The following is a 22,210-nucleotide window of genomic DNA, read 5'->3' as shown; positions in this document are numbered from 1 at the left end:
GTGAGCTGTTACGTTGTAAACATTGAATCAAACCAGAACTTCTGTTCAAAGGTTCTTTTAGAAATATGAGTGTGCGTTTGAGTAAAATAGAAGACGACGACCACACTCCCTGGAACACATCTCATCTCTAAGATGCAGCATCGTCATCTGATTAAGGCCGGACCAAAGTTCCTCCCCCTAATAGCTTCATCATTTAAAAATGAGTTATTTCATGGATATTGCTTCTTTCCGCGTTGCAGCCATAAAAAAAAAACCTCATTATTTCGGTTTGTTACACATCGTTTGAAGCCGGACCGAAGTGAGCCCGTGTTGGTCATTTAAAAACAGGCAGACCGGACCTTTTGTTGTTTGTAAAGTGTCTTCAGTCGCACGTGGTAAACAATTATTCAGACTCACTCCTACGTTTCTGTCCCATGAGCCACGCTCGCTACGTGGTTTTCTTGTGTCACGTGTCACAGCCTGCCTGACATTCATTGTGCATTCTGTAGCAGTTGCATACAGGATTTGATTTGAAATGAGCAGGCAAACAAGACACATGTTCTATTTGAACTGAGGGAGCAGAAGGAGAGAGATGCTTATCATGAAAAACAGTATTACAACATACTGCCGCTCGTTTAGTGTTAAATGCCAGCCAGTAGGGGGAGGAACTGTGTATCGTCATGCAGCACCTTCTGAACTGAACAATCTTCTTATTAGAAAACATTTGTCTTTCGTTAATCTGGTAATATTGTGGTTATAAAAATTCATAACATAGAAATGTCAAACAGAAAACATTTTCACCCACGTCCCTGTATCTGGAAAAACATCATTACTATGGCAAAAACAATACAATAATTATTGTTTGATATCCACTGAATGATGGGAAATTCCCCTAGAAGTTCTGTTCTATAATTATATAACATCTTTTTATAATTCACACTTTTATATGTATATAGTTTCTTAGAGAGGACTATTTACTTTACACAAACACAATAAAAAAGTGCAGCAGAAAATACAGTTTCCTTTGTTTCTGTATGAGTATAATGCATTCGAATAACATTCTACATATAAGGTGTATATCATTTCTATATTCAAATATGGAAATAATAATGCCAATCTCATTAAGGAAAAATAGAAATGATGTCATATTTAATATTATATATTTGAAAGGTAGATCATGTGCTTAGTATTTTGCTTGAAGAGCTCGTCGAAGAAGCAGCCGTTTTTCAGAGCGTCTCTCATCTGCCAGTCAGTCCGTCCCTGCTGCCCTTTAATATTCTCACCCTGTCTCATGTGTGATTTCCTGTCAATACGGGTCGTCACCATGGCGACGCCTTATCATCAAATCCACAGGGTCTCATTTGTTGTCTATCCACTGAGTGGTTAAATGCAGCATATCCATAAACACCCACAGGGCCTCAGCAACAGAGCACGACCACTTGTTTCACTCTGCATACTGAGTCTTGTATGGTGTCATCTTGTCTGAGGTTGAGTTGAGTGAAATCCTTTTTCCTCTTTGTTGGTGAGAAAATAGTCTTGGGAATTGCGTGGTTGTTGGTTGGAGAGCTGGAGTGGTTTGGAGACATGAGGGTTGGCCTGGTTCACTGGGGGTCCGTTGTAAAAAAGGACCGAGGGCCTCGGGTCTCAGCGTGGGCCTTCAGAAGGTCAAGTATCTCCTGGTGGGAGGCTCCTTCTGCCACAGACCGCGCTGTCTGTCCATTCTGGGGAAACGCAAACAAATGGTCACAGTTTCAATTCAAAGAGTATTGCAGTGACTCATCTTATCCTGACAGGGGCAGTGTTGTGTTGCTCTCTCTCTCTCTCTCTCAAGCAGCTTGACGTTACAGAGTATGTGTATTTACTGCAACTGCCCCAATGCGGGCAAGGCAACTCGGCTGTAAGATCATTGGAAGAGCTGGGTCCAGTATCAGGGAATAGGGTTTTAGCATTCTTCCCTTTTTGCAATGCCAGAATCTAAATCTGATCTAATAATTCTCTCCTCTGCAAAAAAAGATTGAAATAATAATATTCGCTGAGAGGTTTTTCTGCATTAATTGCCTGTGAAATAGGCCAGGTTTCAAAAGATACCTTGGGAGGTTATTAAGGACATAAAAGGGAAACGCCTGAATGCTTGCACATCATTAACATCCATGTCCATGTGATCAATCTTAATACAGGTCAAACAATCCACACAACGGTCGCAATGATGAAGACATTTCGTCATCATCATTGAGTTAGTCCCTGCGCAGCAAAAACTGCTCCAGAAATGCTTCCACGTTACAGTAGCAGCAACGTGTTGATTAAGGAGTGACAATACTGTATTGCCGCCGTGATATGGCGTAATCCGACCGCGCACCTCGAGCCGCGGAGGAGAATCGACCATCCGGGGCAATCAATAAAGTACCAGGTAGGACAATCAATCTTGTTTTTTGTGGGCGGCGCGCATCAGCTACTGCATGCTCTCCGCTCTAACTGACACTGCGTCACTGACCCAGCCCAATATCTAGTCATATATTCGATGTGTGTGTGTGACCCCGGCACCGCCAGCCATGTGGCCTTTTTTTTTATTATCACACAGCAGGCAAATAAACAGTTGCGCTGAGGTGAAGCAGCGACCGCTGGCCTCTCAGTGAATAATGGGCCCTCGTTGAGTTGAGCCTGCTGATATTTTTGTCTACAGGGAGCACTTTCTTGGATGAAGGTGAATCGGTTGTAGTTGACAGTACGATTTCCACTTTGCAGCATAGCGGGTGCACCTTGTCCACGAGGGCGCCGTCGCAGCGACCCGTCTCCAGCAGCATACGAACGATGTTTGTGTGTCCGTGTTCGCTGGCACACATCAGGGCCGTGGAGCCCTCTCGGTCCTGCGCGTTTACGTCGGCGCCGCAGCTCAGGAGCAGCTTTACCATGGCAACGCGGCCGTGGCTCACCGCGAGCATGAGTGCCGTCTGGCCCGCCTTTTCGAGAAAGAGATACGGAGAATTAGAATTAAATGGCGAGAGGGAATGTATGATGGAGAGATAGAGAGATGCAGTCACGGAGATGAGGGAGGAAATTGATAAAGTGGAGGAGATCGAAAATTTAGTGGAAAATAAAAATTGCGCAAAAATTGCATGCTGTTACATAGTGTTGGCTTTGCACTGCAGATGTCCTCGTTGTCAAGAAAAAGTTGCTGAAATGATGGCGTGTTCCCGGAAAGTCAGCTACTTGGCTAAAAATGTCCAAAGACACAGTGATTTTCCCCAGAGGAGTTATTCAATCCCCCGTCTTAGTGCCGCTATAATACAACTTAATTCATAACACAGAGCTAATCCTTCACTATTCAGTCAGCTTAGTGCGCCCAGTGAGTCGGTGCACGCATGCATGTATTGATATTACCTGTCTGGAGCATGCATTGACGTCACCCATTCTCAACAGTTGTTGCGCAACCTCCAGGTCGTCGGGGCTCTCGGCAGCTGTCAGTGCGGCGAGCATCACCGGAGTGTAGCCTGCCTTGTTTACGTTGTCCGTCTCACAAAGACCTGAAGACACAAATGTTTTAATAAAACGCAACGTTTCCTGCAATCTTCTCGTCTTCTCGTTCATTCGGGCTGAGTTTGTCACTGCGTGCGTGTGTGTGTGTGTGTGCGTGTGTTTGCATCTCACCAGTATCCAGCAGCAGCTTGACCACAGGGAAATTTGAATGCGACACGCTGTAGTGGAGGGCCATGTTCCCGTTGCCGTCGGTTAAGTTGACCACGTATGGCAGGAGCGTGGGCGTGGTGAAGCCCACTTGTCTCAGGTATGATCTGACGGTATCGACCTGCGACTCTTTCTGACTGGATATCTTGAACCACTCTTGGTAGAGCACTACTAGGACCTGACGCTGGGGAGAGAGGAGGGAAGGATGCTATGAAAAAAAGCCGCCCGTGGAAGCGTTTTTTTAGTGTTTGGGGGTTGTTGAGCAGCTCGTGTTTTCGGCCTGAGGAACGCGACTGTGAGCCACGTTATTTTAGTCAGTGAAGTCAAAGAGCTCTGACCGAAACATCAGCAAAGAACCTGAACTCGTTTTTTCTCCACAAAAAATGTTTTTATCTTTTTCTCTGAATAACTTATCAACTGGAGCATTACTTTTGCAGAAAAGTATATTATTCACCACAACTTAACCACACAAAAAAACGAAAGAAAGTCTTACCATTTCTTTATCTGGTGACGAAACCTCTTCCATTCGGTCTTTTACATAGAGGCAGGCGTCAATAAACCCCTGGTCAACTTTCTCCCTGCAATCAACAACAATATGGCACGTTCAAGAGTATTAAACATTCAAATTCAAACCGCCATTTGTCCTTTGCCTGATTTTCTTTTTTTGCCAACCAATCCAACGTGACCCACAGCCAAGTGATGGAGACTAGTTATTGTGTAGAACACTGTCCGAGATGAAAACGGAAGACAACACATGCCTCGCGGGCCTCGGCAGTTTAGACACATCAGTCAGTGGTCTGACAGATTGATGGGACAGTTTGCCCTGATTCGCTGCCCGGTAATATCCACCATGCGCTCGGGCCCGCCGGTCCGTCAAGCACAGTCACTCTGAACGTCTCGAGCAGCGATACGCCCGGGTGGATCGCACTCGCTCGCTGCGCACTGGACTACGAATACTACATCATGTGTCCAAGCACACGCAAGTAGGAACGATCGGGCAGGTTGCCGTGCGGCGGAGTGAATGCGAGTCCTGCATTCTCGCAGGGGCTGCGTCTCGATTAGATTGTGAGCAGCAAATGCTGAAGTGCGTAAGAGCAAGTTTCGTGTGCTAGTGCGACACAAATGTATGTGGATGCATGTTGTCTGTGTGTGTATAAAACGGAGGGTTTATAAGTCTGTGCAAGATATTAAGGGGTGGGTTGTGAAACGTTTTAAGCAGGTATGATTGGGTTTTAATTGGATTGGCTTCAGCTGGACACAAAAAACCCACCTAGTGCTTGTCAAGCGTATGTCACAGTGTCACCAAGTGGCCTAATTTGGGCTTAATCACTTTTTACGCCTCGCATTTGACTCCATGTTCATCTACCCTTTTGTTCAATTTACGATATAAGCTGGAGTTAGAAGGTCAACCTTTTTTAATTATGTGAGACTATTCTTTGAAATTGCCGTGGTAATGTTCTGAGATGGCGAGCGTCGCAGTGAGTAGAAACACTGCAGTTTTGCTATGTGTCATTGAAAAATAAAAACTAATCCTGACCAATCGCAGTTTATTAGATAAACCTGTATTTTATTTCTATAACCTGGCTTACCCCGACCCCATGCAAGGGCTGCATAGCTCGGGAGTAACCAGCTGGCAAGTATGCGTGAAGGTTTACTGTCTATCTCACCCTTCGGCCTTTTCTTCCGGAAGCTCCTGACTGCCTTCTACATCCAGGAGGCCTCTTTCACCGTCCTTCTCTGCAGCCATGGCACCTCCTGCCTCAGGGGGGACCTGTGCTGCATCCTTCTCCTGTGTCCCCGCTCCCTCCTCAGGCTTGTCTGCTGGCTGAGGCTCCGTTTCCTTTTCTTTCTCTACCTCTGGTGATGCGCTTCCTTTCTCCACCTCCACCTTGGACTTCTCATCTCCACTGGACTCTTCGCTGGATGTCGACTCATAGCTGGAGGTGGACACAAACGAGTGGACATGCAAAACGTTCAAAGCAGAGACACCAAAAATATCCCATATTATACCATCTAGCTTTTGCATTATCCACCTCCTTTAAATATACATTTTTTACCTAAAAGTGAGGAAATACGTTCTATTTTATCAGATCTCCATCAATAAATGATGCACTATTTGGTTCACCTTTCACATTTAACACATGATTAATCACTGAAAGTAATTTGTACAAAAATGAGATGCTTTATACAGAAGCAGCCACATCAATGAAATACCTAAGCAGGAAAAAACAAATCCGAAAGCCGATGAGTCAACAGATGCTAAGGCTGGATAAATACAAACAGATCATTAACCTCTACACCTCAAGCGTGACAAGAAAAAAAAAAAGCTTGTTTTCCGTAACCTTGGCCCGCAATCGAAAACATTCTTCACTCACTTAAACATGAACATACAGATCCATAAGCATGTTTGCACACCTACGTACGCAAGCTTGGACAAAACCCGACCCTGTTTAGTGAGGAAAGCGTGTTTGTGTGTATCATAAGGGAACCTCTGTAAGGCCAACCATCAGATACGTCCGGCGATGAATGCTACTCGTTTATACTTTTTGTACACACACACACACACACACACACACACACACACACACACACTCGGAGACACAGACCACACCACAAGAGGTGTTCAGGGGCCGTAGCATTCCCCGCATTCCAGAGGAGCTCAACGATAGGTTAGAACATCCCAAGATAGAAATGCAAACAGCAGCCCACTTCCTAGTGTGGCCAGAGGAATAAAACCAGTCAAAGAAAATATTGTTGTCTGACATGTTTGTCTTATTATAAAAAGCATCTGTAGCATCAACCTGGAGTTCAAAACTCAAGAGAACCAGTAAGACGTGAACCACCTTGTATAAGTTATCAATGCTTTACAGTCAATTTGATCAGTCAGTCAATATTTGGTTAACACAAATTATTGATGCCGTTTGTTCATTTCATGCAGAGAGTCCTGTCCTGTGCCGGACTCATTTTAAATGAACAGCCTTTTACTGCCGCATTGCTCTTCAGCAACCGGTCCTATGGTGACTGACACGGCAATGAGGCCTCGTAAGCACAGGCACATTTGGGATGCAGTTAAAAAAAACAGCCATAATTCAGTCTTCATGAAAACTTCTGAGGAGCATGAGTTTATTTGCGCGTACAGTGGGAAGTGAAATCTTCTCACACAACTGGTCCCTTGAGACGCGTACTGATGTGAACAGATGTACTTAGAGCCGTCTGCTGTGATGGGATTACCCAAGACGCATGTTAATGCCAGGTCTGAACAGGGCTGTTTGTGTGTGCATGTGTATGTGTGTTTGGGTCTGTCACATCAGCCAGAAAGAATAGTCTCCCTGCTTCCAACCACTACCATATTTGTACTTAAAATTCATCAGTTTACACAGACACACACAAGCACTGCATCCAGCATCAGAAAACGCTGACATTAGCATGCTTTACACAAAGCACAGGTGTATATCAATATTGAAAAGAACCCATATTTATGCACACACACACACACACACATTTAAACTCCCAGTTTGCGCAGCAATGCGGTAGAAGTCAGGGCAGGGTGTCTTTAAGTGAGCCGTGACGACTAACGGCATAAAGCAGATGGACTGGACTGTACAGTCAATGTGGTCAAAGTCTCGCCCTACAATCTATTTGTACACATTTTCATACATGTTGAAAAGTCTGAAATGGTAAGACGTGCTGGAATTTAGTCAAGGTAAAAGAAAACGTAGCATTTAGTTACTGTCCAATAATGTGCCAAATTGTTTCACGCAGGTAAATTATTATCCAAAGATAAAAAGGACTGAAACATAAGTGGGAAAAACTGCTGGCCACACAAAGATATAGAATTCACAAAAAGAAATTTGGACGTTGATGAAAAGGAAGATCTTACCCTCCATTCACCCCCACAAACTTCAGGTTTTTCTTGGCTCCCTTGTTCCCTTGCTTGTCAGCAACCCCATTTTTCTTCATAATTGACTTGAGACCTGGTGAAGAGCAGGACAGAGAGACGGAGACAAAGATGAATGAATAAGGGAGGGTAAGGGGTGCAGGGGGGGGGGGGGTGCATTAGTCCTTTATGGAATTGTATTCTGTTTGATATACACAATGCTAAAAAATCTAATATTCTCAAATATTCCTGGCATGGTCACATATCTGACTGGTAGAAGGGTTTCAGAGCCCCTTCCCCTTTGCTCAGTCATTACACCTCGCTATTTTATTCCCCTCTTCAAATACTCTCCAACAGGATCATTGATTGCGCCTCTTCTACCGAGTAGTTATTGCACAGCAACATCCAGTTCCCAAACTGAGATGAAGTCACGCACAATGAGGGTTAATCAAAGACCAACCCTCGCAACATTATACCTTAATTAAGCAAAAAGAACCTTCACTATAGTGAATAGCAGCACAAAAGTAGCTGTTGGAAAGCAGGTAACTACAATAAGGACCTTGCTGAAGTAAATGAGTAATGAGAAGGCCACCAGGGTACGCTGAGTAAGAGCAACACATCTACCAGCTCTCACTGGGGGCTATAATCTTCCCCCGGGGGGGCCTCTTCCAAGCTGTCCGTGCCCGGAAAACCTCCGAGGGGGGCATCCCTACCAGATGCTGAAACCCGCAGAAGGCCATCCATCGGTTCCCTGCTGAGAACCAGGGCCTCGGGTTTAGAAGAGCTGATCCTCATCCCGAACCGCTTCACACCCGGCCCCCGCAAATCGCTCCAGTGAGTCGGAGGTCGCAGACAGAAGATGACATCATCATCGTCATCATCCGCAAAAAGCACCGATGAGGATCAGCAGCCCCCCGGACTGTTAACCCTCCTCCCCCCCACTACGCCTCGACATCCCGTCCATGAATTCTGCAAACAGGATTCGGCGTACAAAGATTGGATTGCACAAGTTGCCCCTTCACCGCGTACTGCTCATGACACAATGATAGTTTGCACTTGTTGGCTTTGTGCAAGTGTTTATAGTATGTCTGCCCTGCCCCAAAAGTACAGTGTGTGAATGTCTGTATATTACCTCGCGGAAAGGGGCTAGCTAGAGTATACTTCACGTAAAAACAACACTACAATCGTTTTGAGTCAACAGCATCAAGTGCAAAGTGCATGAAAAAGAAAATTGTTTTGAGATCTCATTATTTTTTTAAGGCTTGGGGAAATGAGAAGCTTAGCTGTGCCTGACAGCAAGTCACGGTGCAGAGGCTCTGTAATGTTCCATACTTATTCATCTTGACATTCCCTTGAGAAATAGCATCAGCAGGTTGATGTTTACAATATATAATACAATATATTTGGCATTTCAATAGACCCCTCCATCTTACGATAAGTAAAACAAGGTTGTATTTTAACCTTGTGTACCTTGACTCACAGTGCCGGAGATATTTCACTCATCCACGCAAATCTCTAAATCTCAAATCTCCGTCTGATGACTGGGACGAGTCAAATGTCTCCACACAACAGTAAAAGTTTCTGTTTGCAGTATTTGCGAAAGTATCGGGAGCGGCACGGGCTGGGAATCTCAAGACGTCAAAGGGCAACAACAAAGAAACAGCGACAATCTGAGAGAGCCCCAAATCACTTAAAACCACTCCCACGCACTGTACTCCCCCACACTGAACTTTAAATGAACCCTCCACGTGAGTTATGTGTGTGAGAGCAGAGCGATTGTGAGCTTCAGCTCGTGGGCCGGAAACGCAACAGTGGGGAGGGAAGAATCTAATAATATAATATACTTGTGGAGCTAATTGGATGATATGTACATTATATATAATTATATAATTACTGCAATTCAAGCACTCCTAAATATATAAGACTTGTATTGTATTTAATGAATTTTACAGAAAAAAAAGGAAGAAGAAGAAGAAGAAAAGGACAACATAATCATGAATCAGCTAAATGACATGTACAGGACTGTCTCAGAAAATTAGAATATTGTGATGAAGTTCTTTATTTTCTGTAATGCTATTAAAAAAACAAATGTCATGCATTCTGGATTCATTAAAAATCAACTGAAATATTGCAAGCCTTTTATTCTTTTAATATTGCTGATTATGACTTACAGCTTAAGAAAACTCAAATATCCTATCTCTAAATATCAGAATATCATGAAAAAGTATACTAGTAGGGTATTCAACTAATCACTTGAATCGTCTAACTCGAAACACCTGCAAGGGTGTTTCCAGAATGCATGACATTTTTGTTTTTTTAATTGCATTACAGAAAATAAAGAACTTTATCACAATATTCTAATTTTCTGAGACAGTCCTGTAATGTAATATAATGAATGAACTAGAAGGCAAAGTAGACTTTTCCCTTTCAGGTAGACCACTAACATTAATTGTGACAATACATCACTGTCCCCATCACCTCGAGTCATTAGACTCTTGGAAAGGTATCGGAGAGTTAAGTATCTAGTAGAGTAATGGGTATTTTAATTCAGATAAGGGGAATGAATTATTCCTGTCATGGTTCTACTTCTACTGCAGACTCAAACTGGTCACAGTGACTTCACAGCAAAGTCCAAGTGAGAAGGCAACAGTCAGTCGGGTACAGGTATAGAATAAATAAATTAATAAATGAACAGCATAAACCATGTGACCCTAAGTGTAAAACCGGCCTACCTCGGTCTTGCTGTTTGCTGGCAGCTGCAGCTTTCTGTGCCGGTGAGTAGAAGGCGGAGAGGACGCTGAGGGAGCTGACCAGTTGGCTTTGGATGGAGCTCATCTTGGAGGCGGCAGCGGGCTTCCCCGTTGCTTTCCCCGCCGTCGCCCCCGGGGCTGCTTTCCCGGGAGGCCTCGCTGGCGCTCCTTTCGCCGCCTCTGCTCCTCTCCTCCCCGCGGCCTGTGCGCCGGGGCCTTCCTGCTGGCCGGCGGCCTGCTGAGCACCGGCGCCGCTCCCCAGCTGGGCCCACTGCTCGCCCAGAAGCCCCGTCAGGCGGGTCACGACTTGGCCCAGAGCCGCAGGCGACTCGCCGGAGCCCCGGCGCTGAGGCTCGGCCTCGCCGGCCCCCCGGCGCGGGTCGGGGGCCTCGCTCGAAACGCGACGTTGAGACGCCTCGGCGCCGGAGCCTCTGCGCAGCGACTGTGTCTCGCCGGGCGTTTTTTGAGCGGGTTGAGTCTCGCCGCACTTTCTCCCGGGGCCCTGGGACGAGGGTTGAGCCTCAACCTGGCGGGTTGGGCGGGTCTGGGCTTCCCCCGGTGCTCCACCGGAAGCTTGCGATGCTTTCAGCTCTTTAGAATGCCGTCTGCTTCCGGTGGTTTGGGGCTGCGCGTGAATCGACTTGGGCCGGTTTTTTACCCCAGAGCCCGGTGGTGCACCTTGAGTCTCGGCCCGTGGTTGTGATTTCATTTGAGGCCTCTCTGCGAGGCTGCCGTCCTCACCCTGAGACGGGCACGGGGCTTGATGTTTTGCCTGTGCTTCGAGGAGCTGAGACTGGGTTTGGGCCTCGGGCTGAAGTGGAACTTGAACCTTCTCCTGGGCCCGGGGCCGCTGGGCTTGAGTTTCACCGGATCCCCGACGAGGACGCACCGGGGCGGCCTGAGCCTGAGCGGCTGTCGGCTGCACCTGCTCAGCTGAGAGCTTCCGCGCCCTGTGGGGTCGAACAGGGGCTGCTGCCTTCACGCTCACGTTCTCTTCAGCTATTACTACAACTGGGTCGGTGGTTGTCGCACACACAATCACACCTTGTGCTGTTTTTTTCTCCTCCGTGGTCTCCTCGGAAATCTGATGGGCTTCAACATTGTCTCTTACTTTACTTATGAGGGGTTCGATCTCTTTTGTTCCTGGGTCATTCTGTGAAGTAACCGTTTCGATCTTGGGCTCGTTTTTTTCTGCTCCTGCGACAAGTGCACTGGTGCACACTTGACCCCGGCTTGGAGTATCTGAAACTACAGTTTCTTCAACGTTGCTCTCGGGAAGAGCAACCGAAGTGTCTTTCACCGCCACACGTTCACTCTCCCTTTGAACTGTTTCATTAGCTTCCGTATCCTCCCCTCCTCCACTAACCCTGCTGCCTACTTCTTCTGACCTTTCACTGCCTGGAAGTTCCGTCACTTGACTCTCTACCTCTGCATCTCTGGCCGGGTTGCGATCCCGGAGTCTCTCTGCCTCTGTCCCAGTATTCCGGTCTGTCCTCTGTGCTTCCGCTGTCTCCGTCACCCTGTCCACAGTGTTCACTCTGTCCGTCTCTGTCCCCCGATCCACACTGCTTGCCCGGGGTCTGCGGGGATGGTTAATTGCCGTCTCGCCCTGTGTTTCTGCGACTTGGTTCACCCTCGCTGCGGCCGGCGTCTCTGTCGTCTTGTCCTGAGTGGCGACCCTCTCGGTCACGGTGCCCCGCTCGATGCTGTTGGCTCTGGGTCTCGGTGGGCTCACGGCAGCCGCCTTTGTCTCTATCAACTGTTCCTCTGCGTCCACTTTATCGGTTTCTGTTTCGTCGTTGATACTTTCAGCCCCTGGTGTGGCCCCAGACACCTTAATGCAGATTCTGTCTGTATCTGTTCCCTGATCTACTGTACCAGCTGACTCTGTCTCTGTCTCTTGGTGGGTGAAATCTACTTTCTCTGTCTCTGTCCCTGTGTCCATACTCTCTCTTCTGGGTCTGTTTTGTGCTTCTGGAGTGCACACCTCCACTCCGTCACTCAGTTGTAGTATTCTCTCCTCTTTTACCTTGTTCTCATCTATTTGTTCTTTCAATAGTGTATTGGTTCTCTCCAGATCTTGGCTAGCCCGAGTAAGTTTAGCCTCTAGTATCATCAGCTTTTCCTGTAGATTCTGCACACTGTCGGGTTCCTCGAGTTTGCCTGCTTTTGCTGCATCACCATCTTGAATCTTGCTGGTCTCTGCGTCTTTTAAAGCCTCCCTGAGTGATGATAATTCCTGTCCGGCAATATCTTGTGATAGCTTTTGCACTGCATCATCCAGTGTACTCCCCAAAGTCTCTGTTTGCACTTTTTCTGACAGTTGTGTTCCTCTCACCGATTCATGCTCTGACAACCTACTCGTTTCTGAATGTGCTGATGTGCTGTTCAAGGATTCTTGATTTATGTCCTTCTCTTTTTGAAACACTTTACTTTTCTCTGTAACAAGATTCGTCGGCACATGCCCTGAAGACTCTAAACCTCCAGTGGGCTGAGTCTTCAGAGCTAAGTTGAGCCCGGCTGAAGGTCGGTGTCCTTGTGGTTGAGTGTGTGTCCCAGTATCGTGCTTGGCGGCTATTGTAGAGGGTAATGGGGGAACCTGGGCTGTGCTGTGGGCTTGGGCATGGGCACGTAGCTGAAGGAGCAGCTTCTCCCTCTCCTCCCTCAGTGAGCAGATCTGAGCCTTGAGTTCTGGGATGGTTTTGACCTGCTCTTCTAGCTCCCTGACCCTCTTCAGCGCCACTGTGATCTGCTGGTGGAGCCCCGTCCGATCCTGAGGAATGCACCGTCTCTCAGTTATGTCCGGTGACGCCCGAAACACGTTCTCCGTCGAGCCACTCTCCGGTGTTCCTACAACGCGATCTGGACTGCTCGAATCGGAACCTTTTCTTTGCTGCAGGGTGATGGGCATGCTCGATGCCCGGAGCAGGTTCGGACGACTTTGAATTCCCAACGTCTTCTCCTCAACATCCTTTGCTCCAGCTCCTAATTCGTCCCGGGGCTTCGCTGAAACATAGGCTCTGCTATGGCTGGAGGTCCCCCCTTCGTTTGCCCTAAAGTCGTAGATCTGTTGGACCTCCGTCACCCGTGATTTTGGCTTGGGCCCCAAGGTGGAAGTCCCGGACCATGTGCTGTCCTTTTCATTAGGGGGAGGCCTGGCCCCGTGTCCCGGAAGACTGAAATTTCGGGGAAGTGTGCTGAATTTGGCCGGGCTCTTGACCCTGCGCTGAATATGAACCCGTTTGATGGTGTTGCCTTTTTCAATGTCGTCAACATACTTGAGGAAGTCCAGGTCCAGGTGGAAGCCATAGGGGGTTTCCACTGAGTAGGGCAGCTGCTTCTTCTGAATGCTGCCCTCATTGGCTTTGGTCTGGAAGCCGTTGGCTGTTGGGAATAACATTGCAATGAATCAATGTATCAATGAAGCATTGCTTCTCCTACTGATGCTACTGCAAATTATAACAATGCCAATGGTGATACCTAAAACCCCACACCTCAAATGCATTCACATGTGCAATTGCTAAATAACATAATAGGAGCCAAATCACAGGCTCATGAATTATATTATTCCTTCTCCCCCACTTGTATAGACAAGCTGTATAGTTCAGCGCAAATGGTGCTCCATGGCGTAAAACCACTTACTAGGAAACGATTATCATGCAGCAATTGTGCCAAAACAAACAATTCCCCATGTACATGTTCATCTGCTCATGCTGGGTCAATTTATGAGCGTGGTTATCAACAGAAGAAAATAAATGCTGCTTTAGGCTAAATACAGGAACACAAAGTGGAATATTTTGGCCTTGTCAGATATTGTGTTGTGTCATTTACCACCTGATTTTCTAAGAAAAGTCACAGAAGAAAATTGGTGAAGTGCACACTTAGTAACACTCACCACTTTTCTTGTCCATCATGGGAGGCGGAGATCTCAGTCATCGACTTGCGTTTGCCTCAGTTGGAGCCTGCAGCCTGGATAACACAGAAATGAGAGGTATGTGAAACAGAAAATATTATCCATCATCGTCGCAGGAACGCAACTGAATTCTACATTGTGCCATGTCTATTTGTACAGGAGAAAGAAAGATCTAGGAAATAAAACAAACAGAGAAAAATAGAGTTTGGACCTTGTGGATAAGGCAATTTTCCTTTGTTGAAGATAATTTTCTTCCAAGATGAATACTTCCAAGGCTGAATATTTTCAGCTGTGTGTTGTTGGAAGTAGGGACATATTGCAAGGCAAGCATTACATGAGCTGCAAACGCAATCAATCAAAATGTCAGGCAGTCCACCCAGGAGCCTGAACAGAAAGTTCTGCCGTCTTCATAGATTGAGGCTTAATAATGTACTGAAAAGATCTCGTTACCTGGAGCAGATGAAATGAAAAGACACACACACACAGAGACAGACACAAAAATCATCTGGTTGACAAACTCTGCACAGAATCTGACACCGTGTGATTGCTACCATGGCAACCCTTTGTCCATCCGCTACTTACGCGTGTCCCAGGAGTCAGGAGCGCACAGGCATTCCTGACTCCTCCTGATGCTTAATGCGGCTACGATCGGCGCGCTGTCCTTAAGGCTTAATTAGCCATTTCCGGAGCAGAAGAATGCCGCTTGTAATTGCTGAGTGAAGTACAGAGAGACCCAACAGGCAATTATGCACAGTGGGAAGGCAACAAAACCTTCCTTAATTAGATCATTACCGAGACGGAGAGACAGAGGTAGAGAAGGAAAGAATAGAGATGGGGGAGCCAAACCGAAAGGAAGCAGAGGAGAAGAAATAGCGAGAACATGTGACATAAAGATAATAAAGATGATGCTGTGAAAGAAATTGACATATCAACGTAAGAGTCTACCTTGCCTTCTCCACAGTGCGCTTGTGATGAAGTTTACTTGCTTAGTTAAAGTCCCTTAATGCTTTTCAGGCTAAGGAAAGGCCTATTTTGTAATCTTTAGCAGGCTATAATGCATGATTATTATTAAATATATAATCTATAAACATCGATTGCAAATACAGTAAATATCTTGTACAGATTACCAGACAGATATATTGAAATCCCATAACGTTACATAATGTAAAGCCACAACTAGTTCATTTAGCATCAATGCTATTAATACTGAAAAGGAAAAACACACACAATTTCTTGAGTCTGTTCTTTCTCACAGAATTACTGTGTTTTTGAAATGAGGCTCTATTTTTTATTTCCCACTTCCTTACTATGATAGAGAGTTAAACAGCTTCACAGCAAAAAGTCTTGTTTTTAGTTGTGATCTGCAAAAAAAATCCTATATTGCCCCTTCCAAAGAGACTGTAACTAGTAGATGATTAAGGTTAAGGCTAGAAATTAAATATTGGATATCCCTGATGATGAATGAATCACAGCAGTTTACAGTCATAATGAGTATGAGCTAAAAGCTCATAAAGGCTACAGTATGTTTATCCAGATTGACAGTGTTTGCTGCAGGCAACACACGGCTAAAGGGAGGCCAGAGGTAAGCGTTTCCAATACTGTTTCCATGTGTCAGCACCACTTTAGTCACTCTCTCTGTCTGTGTTTGTTTACGTATATGTGCTTATATTGATTACAATATCTGTGCTTGTGTCTGGTTGAGTCATTGTTTTTCAAGTCTCTGGGTCTCCAACATGACCATGAAAATCCCCCTAAAGGGCATGTAGTAATCAGTCAACACCGATCCAATAACCATGACAGCTGGTCTAGAGGCGACAGCGTCGCTAATGTGAAGCCCGGAAGACAGGAATAATGAGAGCGTAGTAAATAAGCTCACGCTGACAGGATGCATCACCGTAGAAACGACACCTAAAGTAATATGGTTGTATTTTTGGGGGTAGTTGGCAATAGAGACCCACAGAGAACAACATTGTAATTGGAAATACCAAAAAAAACATATTGGGGAAACTGATTTTCCTCAAATTACAGTGTATGATTATATAGTAATTAAAGTTATACACCAAACAAACCACATACGCATTCGCAGAACATTAGTGCTGACCAAGCCTACCCAGAAAAAGGGGAGGGGAAGCATTAATTGAATGACATGGGTCATTACACTGGAGTGTCTGTGTATCGGATATTGAATTAGTCTGATACACTGAAACAGAGCGGGCTCAGATAGAAGACGGGCCGACAGGAAATAAGATTGGCGAGCGCAAGCAGGGGAGAGCAGGCTGATGGGAGAGAGAGAGTGTAAAGGAGAAGTGGCAGTGAAGTGGATGCTTGGTATGGTTTTTTTTTTTAGTTTCCGTTTTTGAGGCAACGACCCTGCTTCTCACTTCTAAACCATTTTCTCAGTAAACATAAGCTTGTGTTCTGAATCGATGTTTTCAAGTCGTCTTCCATACAGCCTGTCCAATTTAGAGTAAAATAATAGATAAAGCAAGGTATGCTTTAAGGGCATTGTTACCAGGGCGTTCACTTCAACAATAAACTGGACAGGACGGATCACACAAATACACTTTATGAAGGCAGACAGGAGGATGAGGACAACACCTCCTACAGCTCTGTACAGCTCCTTCAGCCACCGGGTGCTTCACCTCTGGGATGTGAAAGACGGGTACCGCAGGTGCTTCCCTCCTGCTGCTGTCAGGCTGATCAACCAGCCCCGCTCACAGCACACCGAAAACACTTTAAAGACTAAAAATCCTGTGCAATGTATACACTGTGCACCAGCAGCTACATAGTCTGCGTATGTAGTATTTCATTTCAATCATTGTGTGTTCCTGTTTTTTTTTATCTATTTGGTGTGTTCTTGCAGTTTTACTTTGTCTCTTGTTTTTGCACTTAACCATATGCTGCTATAAATCCTGTGAATTGGCATCTTATCTTATCTTACATTGCGAGTGACAGGTTTCAGTTCATGAAAGTAAGTAAAACAGTCTTGCTCAGCATAAAACAAGATGGCCAAGTGCAAAACACCAAAATCCTTTTTAAACCCTGTCTTTGGCCACTGTTAGACACAAGGTCTTAGATTAGATTTGAAATCAGATCATGGAAACTGTTACTTTTCACAGGAGTTTACATTGAATCTGATTTTTGTTATTCATTTAGTTCACATCTGCGCCCGTCACAGCGCCGTCCCCATAGATGCAAAGTGTGAGTGAGGGACGCAGCTGGCGTAATTAGTTCAACTGGTGAGTTGTAGCTCGCAGGCTAATCAAACTGGTATTGACTGATAAGCCCAACTGGGACATTTCCAGACCACAAGACAAGACTTAAAGTCCAATGCAATGCCACCAGACCAAATATAACTGGGTTAAGGTGCTTCTTCATAATGTAACTTGTGAAAATTGTACAAAAACAGTTGTAACATAAACCAAGCAAACCTTAACAACACAAAAACAAGACCATTAGACAAATTCAGGGTTCATCCATCTTACATCAGATGAATTTGCCTGTTTTGGTGATTGGTAGCAAAAAGTTTAATAAATTCGTCATGTCAAGTGACTTTGCTCTTCTAGCCTCAATGCTGAGAACACCCAGGTTGCTCAGTCTGTCATCTGTCATTGTTGTGTGCAAATGGGTCTTGATGAGTTTAAGAGCTGAGAAGCTGGAGGGCTATGGCTATCTTGCACAGACGAAAAAGCTCGTGAAAAACATCCTTATGAGGTTAAAGGAACACTGCAAGTTCAACAATACCGGACAAGTTCGGGCATTCCACTTTGCTGTTTCCTTTGCAAAAGCCTCCTTGTCTGGTGGAGTTCATGACTGAGATCTTCAGAGTCACTTTCATAAATTTCTCCCAGGCGAAAGACTGCTTCCTCTTGAAGGAAACATCTGCTTTTGGGGTCCAAAGCTTGTATTCCTCTCATTATTTCACAATTGTCTTTGGAGAAGCGCCTGTCTAACTCTCTAAGTATGGTGTCCACAATGAGGTAGAAGATCGTCCTCCTAAAGGAATCCTTGTCACCATCGTTACATTTGCGCTGACCCAACGTAGAGGTTATGACAGACCCACCAAGTCAGGAATTTGAATGCAATTTGCTCTGCCTCTGCCTATTTAAACGTCTAAAAATATGTGAACTGTGAAGATGAGCTAATTGATGCAAACAAAAAGTCCTTTATCTCCAAGAGCAAATAGTCTTTAAACAGCCCTTAAATCACAGAGCAAATAAATAAGTTACAGCTTGTTCTTGTGTTACAGCTACTTAAATCTAGACTGTCACACTATATTTCAGACACTGTTAGCTCTATTGAAGACACATCTGCAAACAAACACCCTCAGTCTTCAGTCCAGAAATCAGCGTTTCATATTTCATGGCGGTATCCTAATAATTAAAAAAAAATAAAATGCTAACGTTCAACGTTTAACTTGGTTTGCAGGCTGCTAAGCTAGCCAGCTAGTGCAGTGTAGTTCGACTTTTTGCTGCTACTTAGCGCTAGATAAAGTTTTCCTACACATTCAGAGGGAACAACGATATAACTAAACATTAAATCACCATACCTGTCAGTCGACAGATTCCGGCGTTTTTATCGTTGTTGTGTCGTCGCTGTGGTAAACTGTGACCGTCCTCGTGCTTCACGGAGCAGCGGCAGGTGCAGCCCAATCATCTCATGGGTCACGTGACCTGCGTGGCCAAACGTCCGCTGAACAGAAGTCAGCTCTCACAGCCTCAGTACGGCCATTACTGTGTTAGTTAAAAATGTAAAACTGACCCTAAATCAGTTGTTCAGCTGTCATCATTGATTGGCAGCATTTCTCTTGTTTCTTGTGTTGACGAACTTGACCAGCTACCTATCAGATCTGGGGTGGCCACAGGGGTGGCCAATGAGCTTTCAGGGGTGGCCACGGCCAGGCCCCAGGCCACCCACCCCCCCCAGAATCGCCATTGTACACAACATCTGGCAATCAACCCCAGAGAGAAAATGAGAGAGGGAATTTTTGTCTAAGGGCTTCATTAAATAGTGTCCGAATCATCTGGCTGGACCGCAGTGAGAGGCTACTGATTTATTATATATGTCAGGCTCTTATTCCTGTGTGGAACTGCAAATTCTGATGATCCGTTGCATTCGATACTTGAATGAAGGGGAACATGAATTGGAACATGATAAGCTGATTTTGTCTTCACAGTACAACAATGAAAAGAGGGACTAAACTAAAGCTCTTTATCTCCAGTTCTTTGCTGGTTGACTGTTATGTTAAAAACATCTTTCCCTCCAGCTTCCATCATACAATAAGTTATGATTTTGAATGCGGAACAGAAATGTTCTTTCTAAGCTCAGAGCAAAAATAGTAACTCATGCTTTAAAAAGGAAAAGGCGCAAACTGCTGTCTTAAGTGTATGTTTCTATTGCTCAGCTTTAAGGTTCCTTTGCCTTAGCGTAAGGAAATTTATGGACACCAAACATTTCAAGGGCCCAAAAATACTTTAACCCACACCACAGTATAACCTGCTGTAAACGTATAAATAATACAAGCATCAACTGTCCAAAGTTTGTCCCATCACATTCCTGCTGAATTAGGATATTAGGCATTGAGAAAGTGAATGAATGGGCATCAATGACCAGACGGAGATATACGGTATGACTTTCAACTTGTAGCAGAACCCACTGGGATGTGTCGGGTGCATGTGTTTGAGGCATGTGTCTGTTATATGTGTCGTACAAGTGGTCCCTGCTAACAGAGGAGGTACAGTTGTATTGAAAACATCAATCAAATCACCTTTTTTTTAATATGTGATGTGTGTACTTTTCGGATCGGCTACTTTCAAATACAGTGGAATAGAGTGAGTGAGTGATTTCAAAGGTCATCTGGATGTGGGAAAACAGTATGGAAGATGCCATTTTGACTTTATCTGTAGTAGCATGTACACGACGGTAGCATTGACAACACTGTCCGGCTTCTGCCTCAACTGTCAAAGGACAGATAACCCTTTCACCAGGCCCTCCCTGCAACTGTATTATTCTCAGCATATCTCTTGATGGCATTATCTTTCCGTACCAATGAGAGTAACGTCTGTTTTCAAGCGGCTCTGCTCACGCCCCTGGTGGTATTCGGGCACAAGAAGCAGCTGCCTGCTTTCATTAACGACGAGGGAAGTGACACACCATCTATTATTCATCGGTGCACTACGGCCGACCGCTTCTAGCCGGATCTGGTGTTAGCATTACGGCTACATCCGCTCATGGAAGTTAATGAGGATGGTGAAGTGAGAGCCACTGCTAATTGGAACGTGGGCTATCTGACTGTGTGGTGACAATCTGTTAATGGTGACATGTCGTCATTAACGGATGTTCAAGTGGGTTGAAAAGGATTCGATTCGCAGGGAGAGGTTGAGGGTGGTGGCAAAGTCAAGAAGGAAAGAAGGAAGGGAGATTGAGGAAAAAAAAGGGAAAAGTAGACAAGACACAGGGCAGAGTCGAGAAAGTGTAGGGCAGTCGGTCATGGCAGGAGTGAGAGACAAAGATTGCAAAGAGATGGGTGTTGTACATTGACTAAGATCTCTTATAGCGCTGTCATGTCACAACACATTCCTTCTTACTCCCCACGACAAGATAAAAACAACTCAAACACACGCAAACATATGTATGAAATATTCAAAGGTGCAATATAAGCAACTAAAACATGGGTTATGAATGAATCAGAGTCCCCCTGCTCATTAATAATCACTTTCTACTTTTTCGGCCAAAATTGAGGAGCCACAAATCGTGCAATCAGAATGTTCTAACACAGTGGGGCATATATAAAAAAAAAAGATGTGTGCATGGAAGCAGAGGCAGACATGCGTTCACACACAATTTATTCCCCCTCGCAGTCACACCCCCCCCCCCCCCCTTGGTGATAAAGAGCCTGCCTGACACGCACAGAGTGTGAAGCCAAGCAGGCGATGTGCTGTGCAGCGCCGTGTGCAGAGCAGGCAGGACATCTCTGGGAGGAAATCAACACTCTATCGATCTTAGCATCATGACGGCCTTCCAACTCAGCTTCCGCCTGCATTCACGGGAAGACCCATCAACGTGGACGGATGGAACAAGCACATTCAAATATCACCTAGCCAAAAAATTAAAAAATGCGCCACTGAGTAGCGTGTGTGTGTGTGTGTGTGTGTGTACGACTGCAAGCGTGCAAGTGCGCTGCCTGATTGTCAGACTGTCCATTTATTCCTCCTGCACTGTCAGCTGCCAACATCATGTGAGGAGTGCTAACATTCAACGGACAGAAAAACACCCCACTGCCTCTCTCTCTCTCTCTCTCTCTCAGACACATGCAATCACACATGCATACAAACACACTCCTTCTTTCTCTCGTTCACACTCTTTGTCGCACATCCCATGCAAAAACATGTGACCTATGTTCTACCCTGCATAAATAGACTGCGGAAGAGGAAGTCGGGGAAGACGGATGGGAGGTGTAGCGGATCAAAGAGGATAAAATTAGCAATGTGAGGAAGTAAATAGAATTAGAGCGATGGGAAAGTGAGAAATGAAGAGATACATGTGTTTATGAGAGAGAGAGGGGAAAGAGTCAGAGAAATGAGAGGACGTGAGCAAACAGAACAAAATGGGAGGATGAGTCAGAAAAAGGAAGTGAATTGCCATGGGGTGGTTAGCCTCTCACCTGCCACAGAGATCCACTCACCTCCTGTCCTTCCTGTTTCCTTTTTCTGTTAGAGCTACTGGCCCTGAGGCTCTTTTTACTTCAGCAGAGGAATAAAGGAGAAAGAAAACTGACAAAGGGAAGAAAAAAAAAAGGCTGATGGTGTTGGGGTGAATAGAAGAAGGCTCTCTAGCTGGTCACACTGTCGCTTCTCTTAGTATAAATTCACCAGCCTGCAGCCAACTGCCCCAGAAAAAATATAACGCCCTGAAAGATAAATGGGCGCAATGGAGCACACACACACACACACACACACACATAGACACACGCAGCCACAGTAATCAGCCACTACCGGCGCTATGTATGCG

The 22,210-nt window shown here is 45.4% G+C and overlaps 1 protein-coding gene across 3 annotated transcripts in view; it reads right to left on the bottom strand.

The window, feature by feature from the left end:
• Positions 1-449: 449 nt before the first annotated feature.
• Positions 450-22,210, bottom strand: part of kank4 (KN motif and ankyrin repeat domains 4) — a 56,861-nt gene continuing 35,100 nt past the window's right edge. For 2 of the 3 annotated variants that reach the window (XM_037469225.2, XM_062563417.1), the window contains exons 2-10: positions 14,183-14,256; positions 10,270-13,671; positions 7,541-7,634; positions 5,328-5,597; positions 4,154-4,238; positions 3,625-3,844; positions 3,358-3,500; positions 2,736-2,936; positions 450-1,700 (exon numbers count right to left, since the gene is read on the bottom strand). In XM_037469225.2, coding sequence (XP_037325122.2) covers positions 1,581-1,700; positions 2,736-2,936; positions 3,358-3,500; positions 3,625-3,844; positions 4,154-4,238; positions 5,328-5,597; positions 7,541-7,634; positions 10,270-13,671; positions 14,183-14,201 — 4,554 coding nt within the window. In that variant the 5' untranslated portion in view covers positions 14,202-14,256 and the 3' untranslated portion in view covers positions 450-1,580. Of the gene's footprint in view, positions 1,701-2,735; positions 2,937-3,357; positions 3,501-3,624; positions 3,845-4,153; positions 4,239-5,327; positions 5,598-7,540; positions 7,635-10,269; positions 13,672-14,182; positions 14,257-21,884; positions 22,071-22,210 lie in introns of those variants that run through there. The other variant, XM_037469226.2, reaches the window with a different exon arrangement.

This window comes from Pungitius pungitius, chromosome 7 (assembly GCF_949316345.1).
Source record: "Pungitius pungitius chromosome 7, fPunPun2.1, whole genome shotgun sequence".
NCBI lineage: Eukaryota > Metazoa > Chordata > Actinopteri > Perciformes > Gasterosteidae > Pungitius > Pungitius pungitius.
This window is presented reverse-complemented; position numbering and strand designations above follow the sequence as displayed.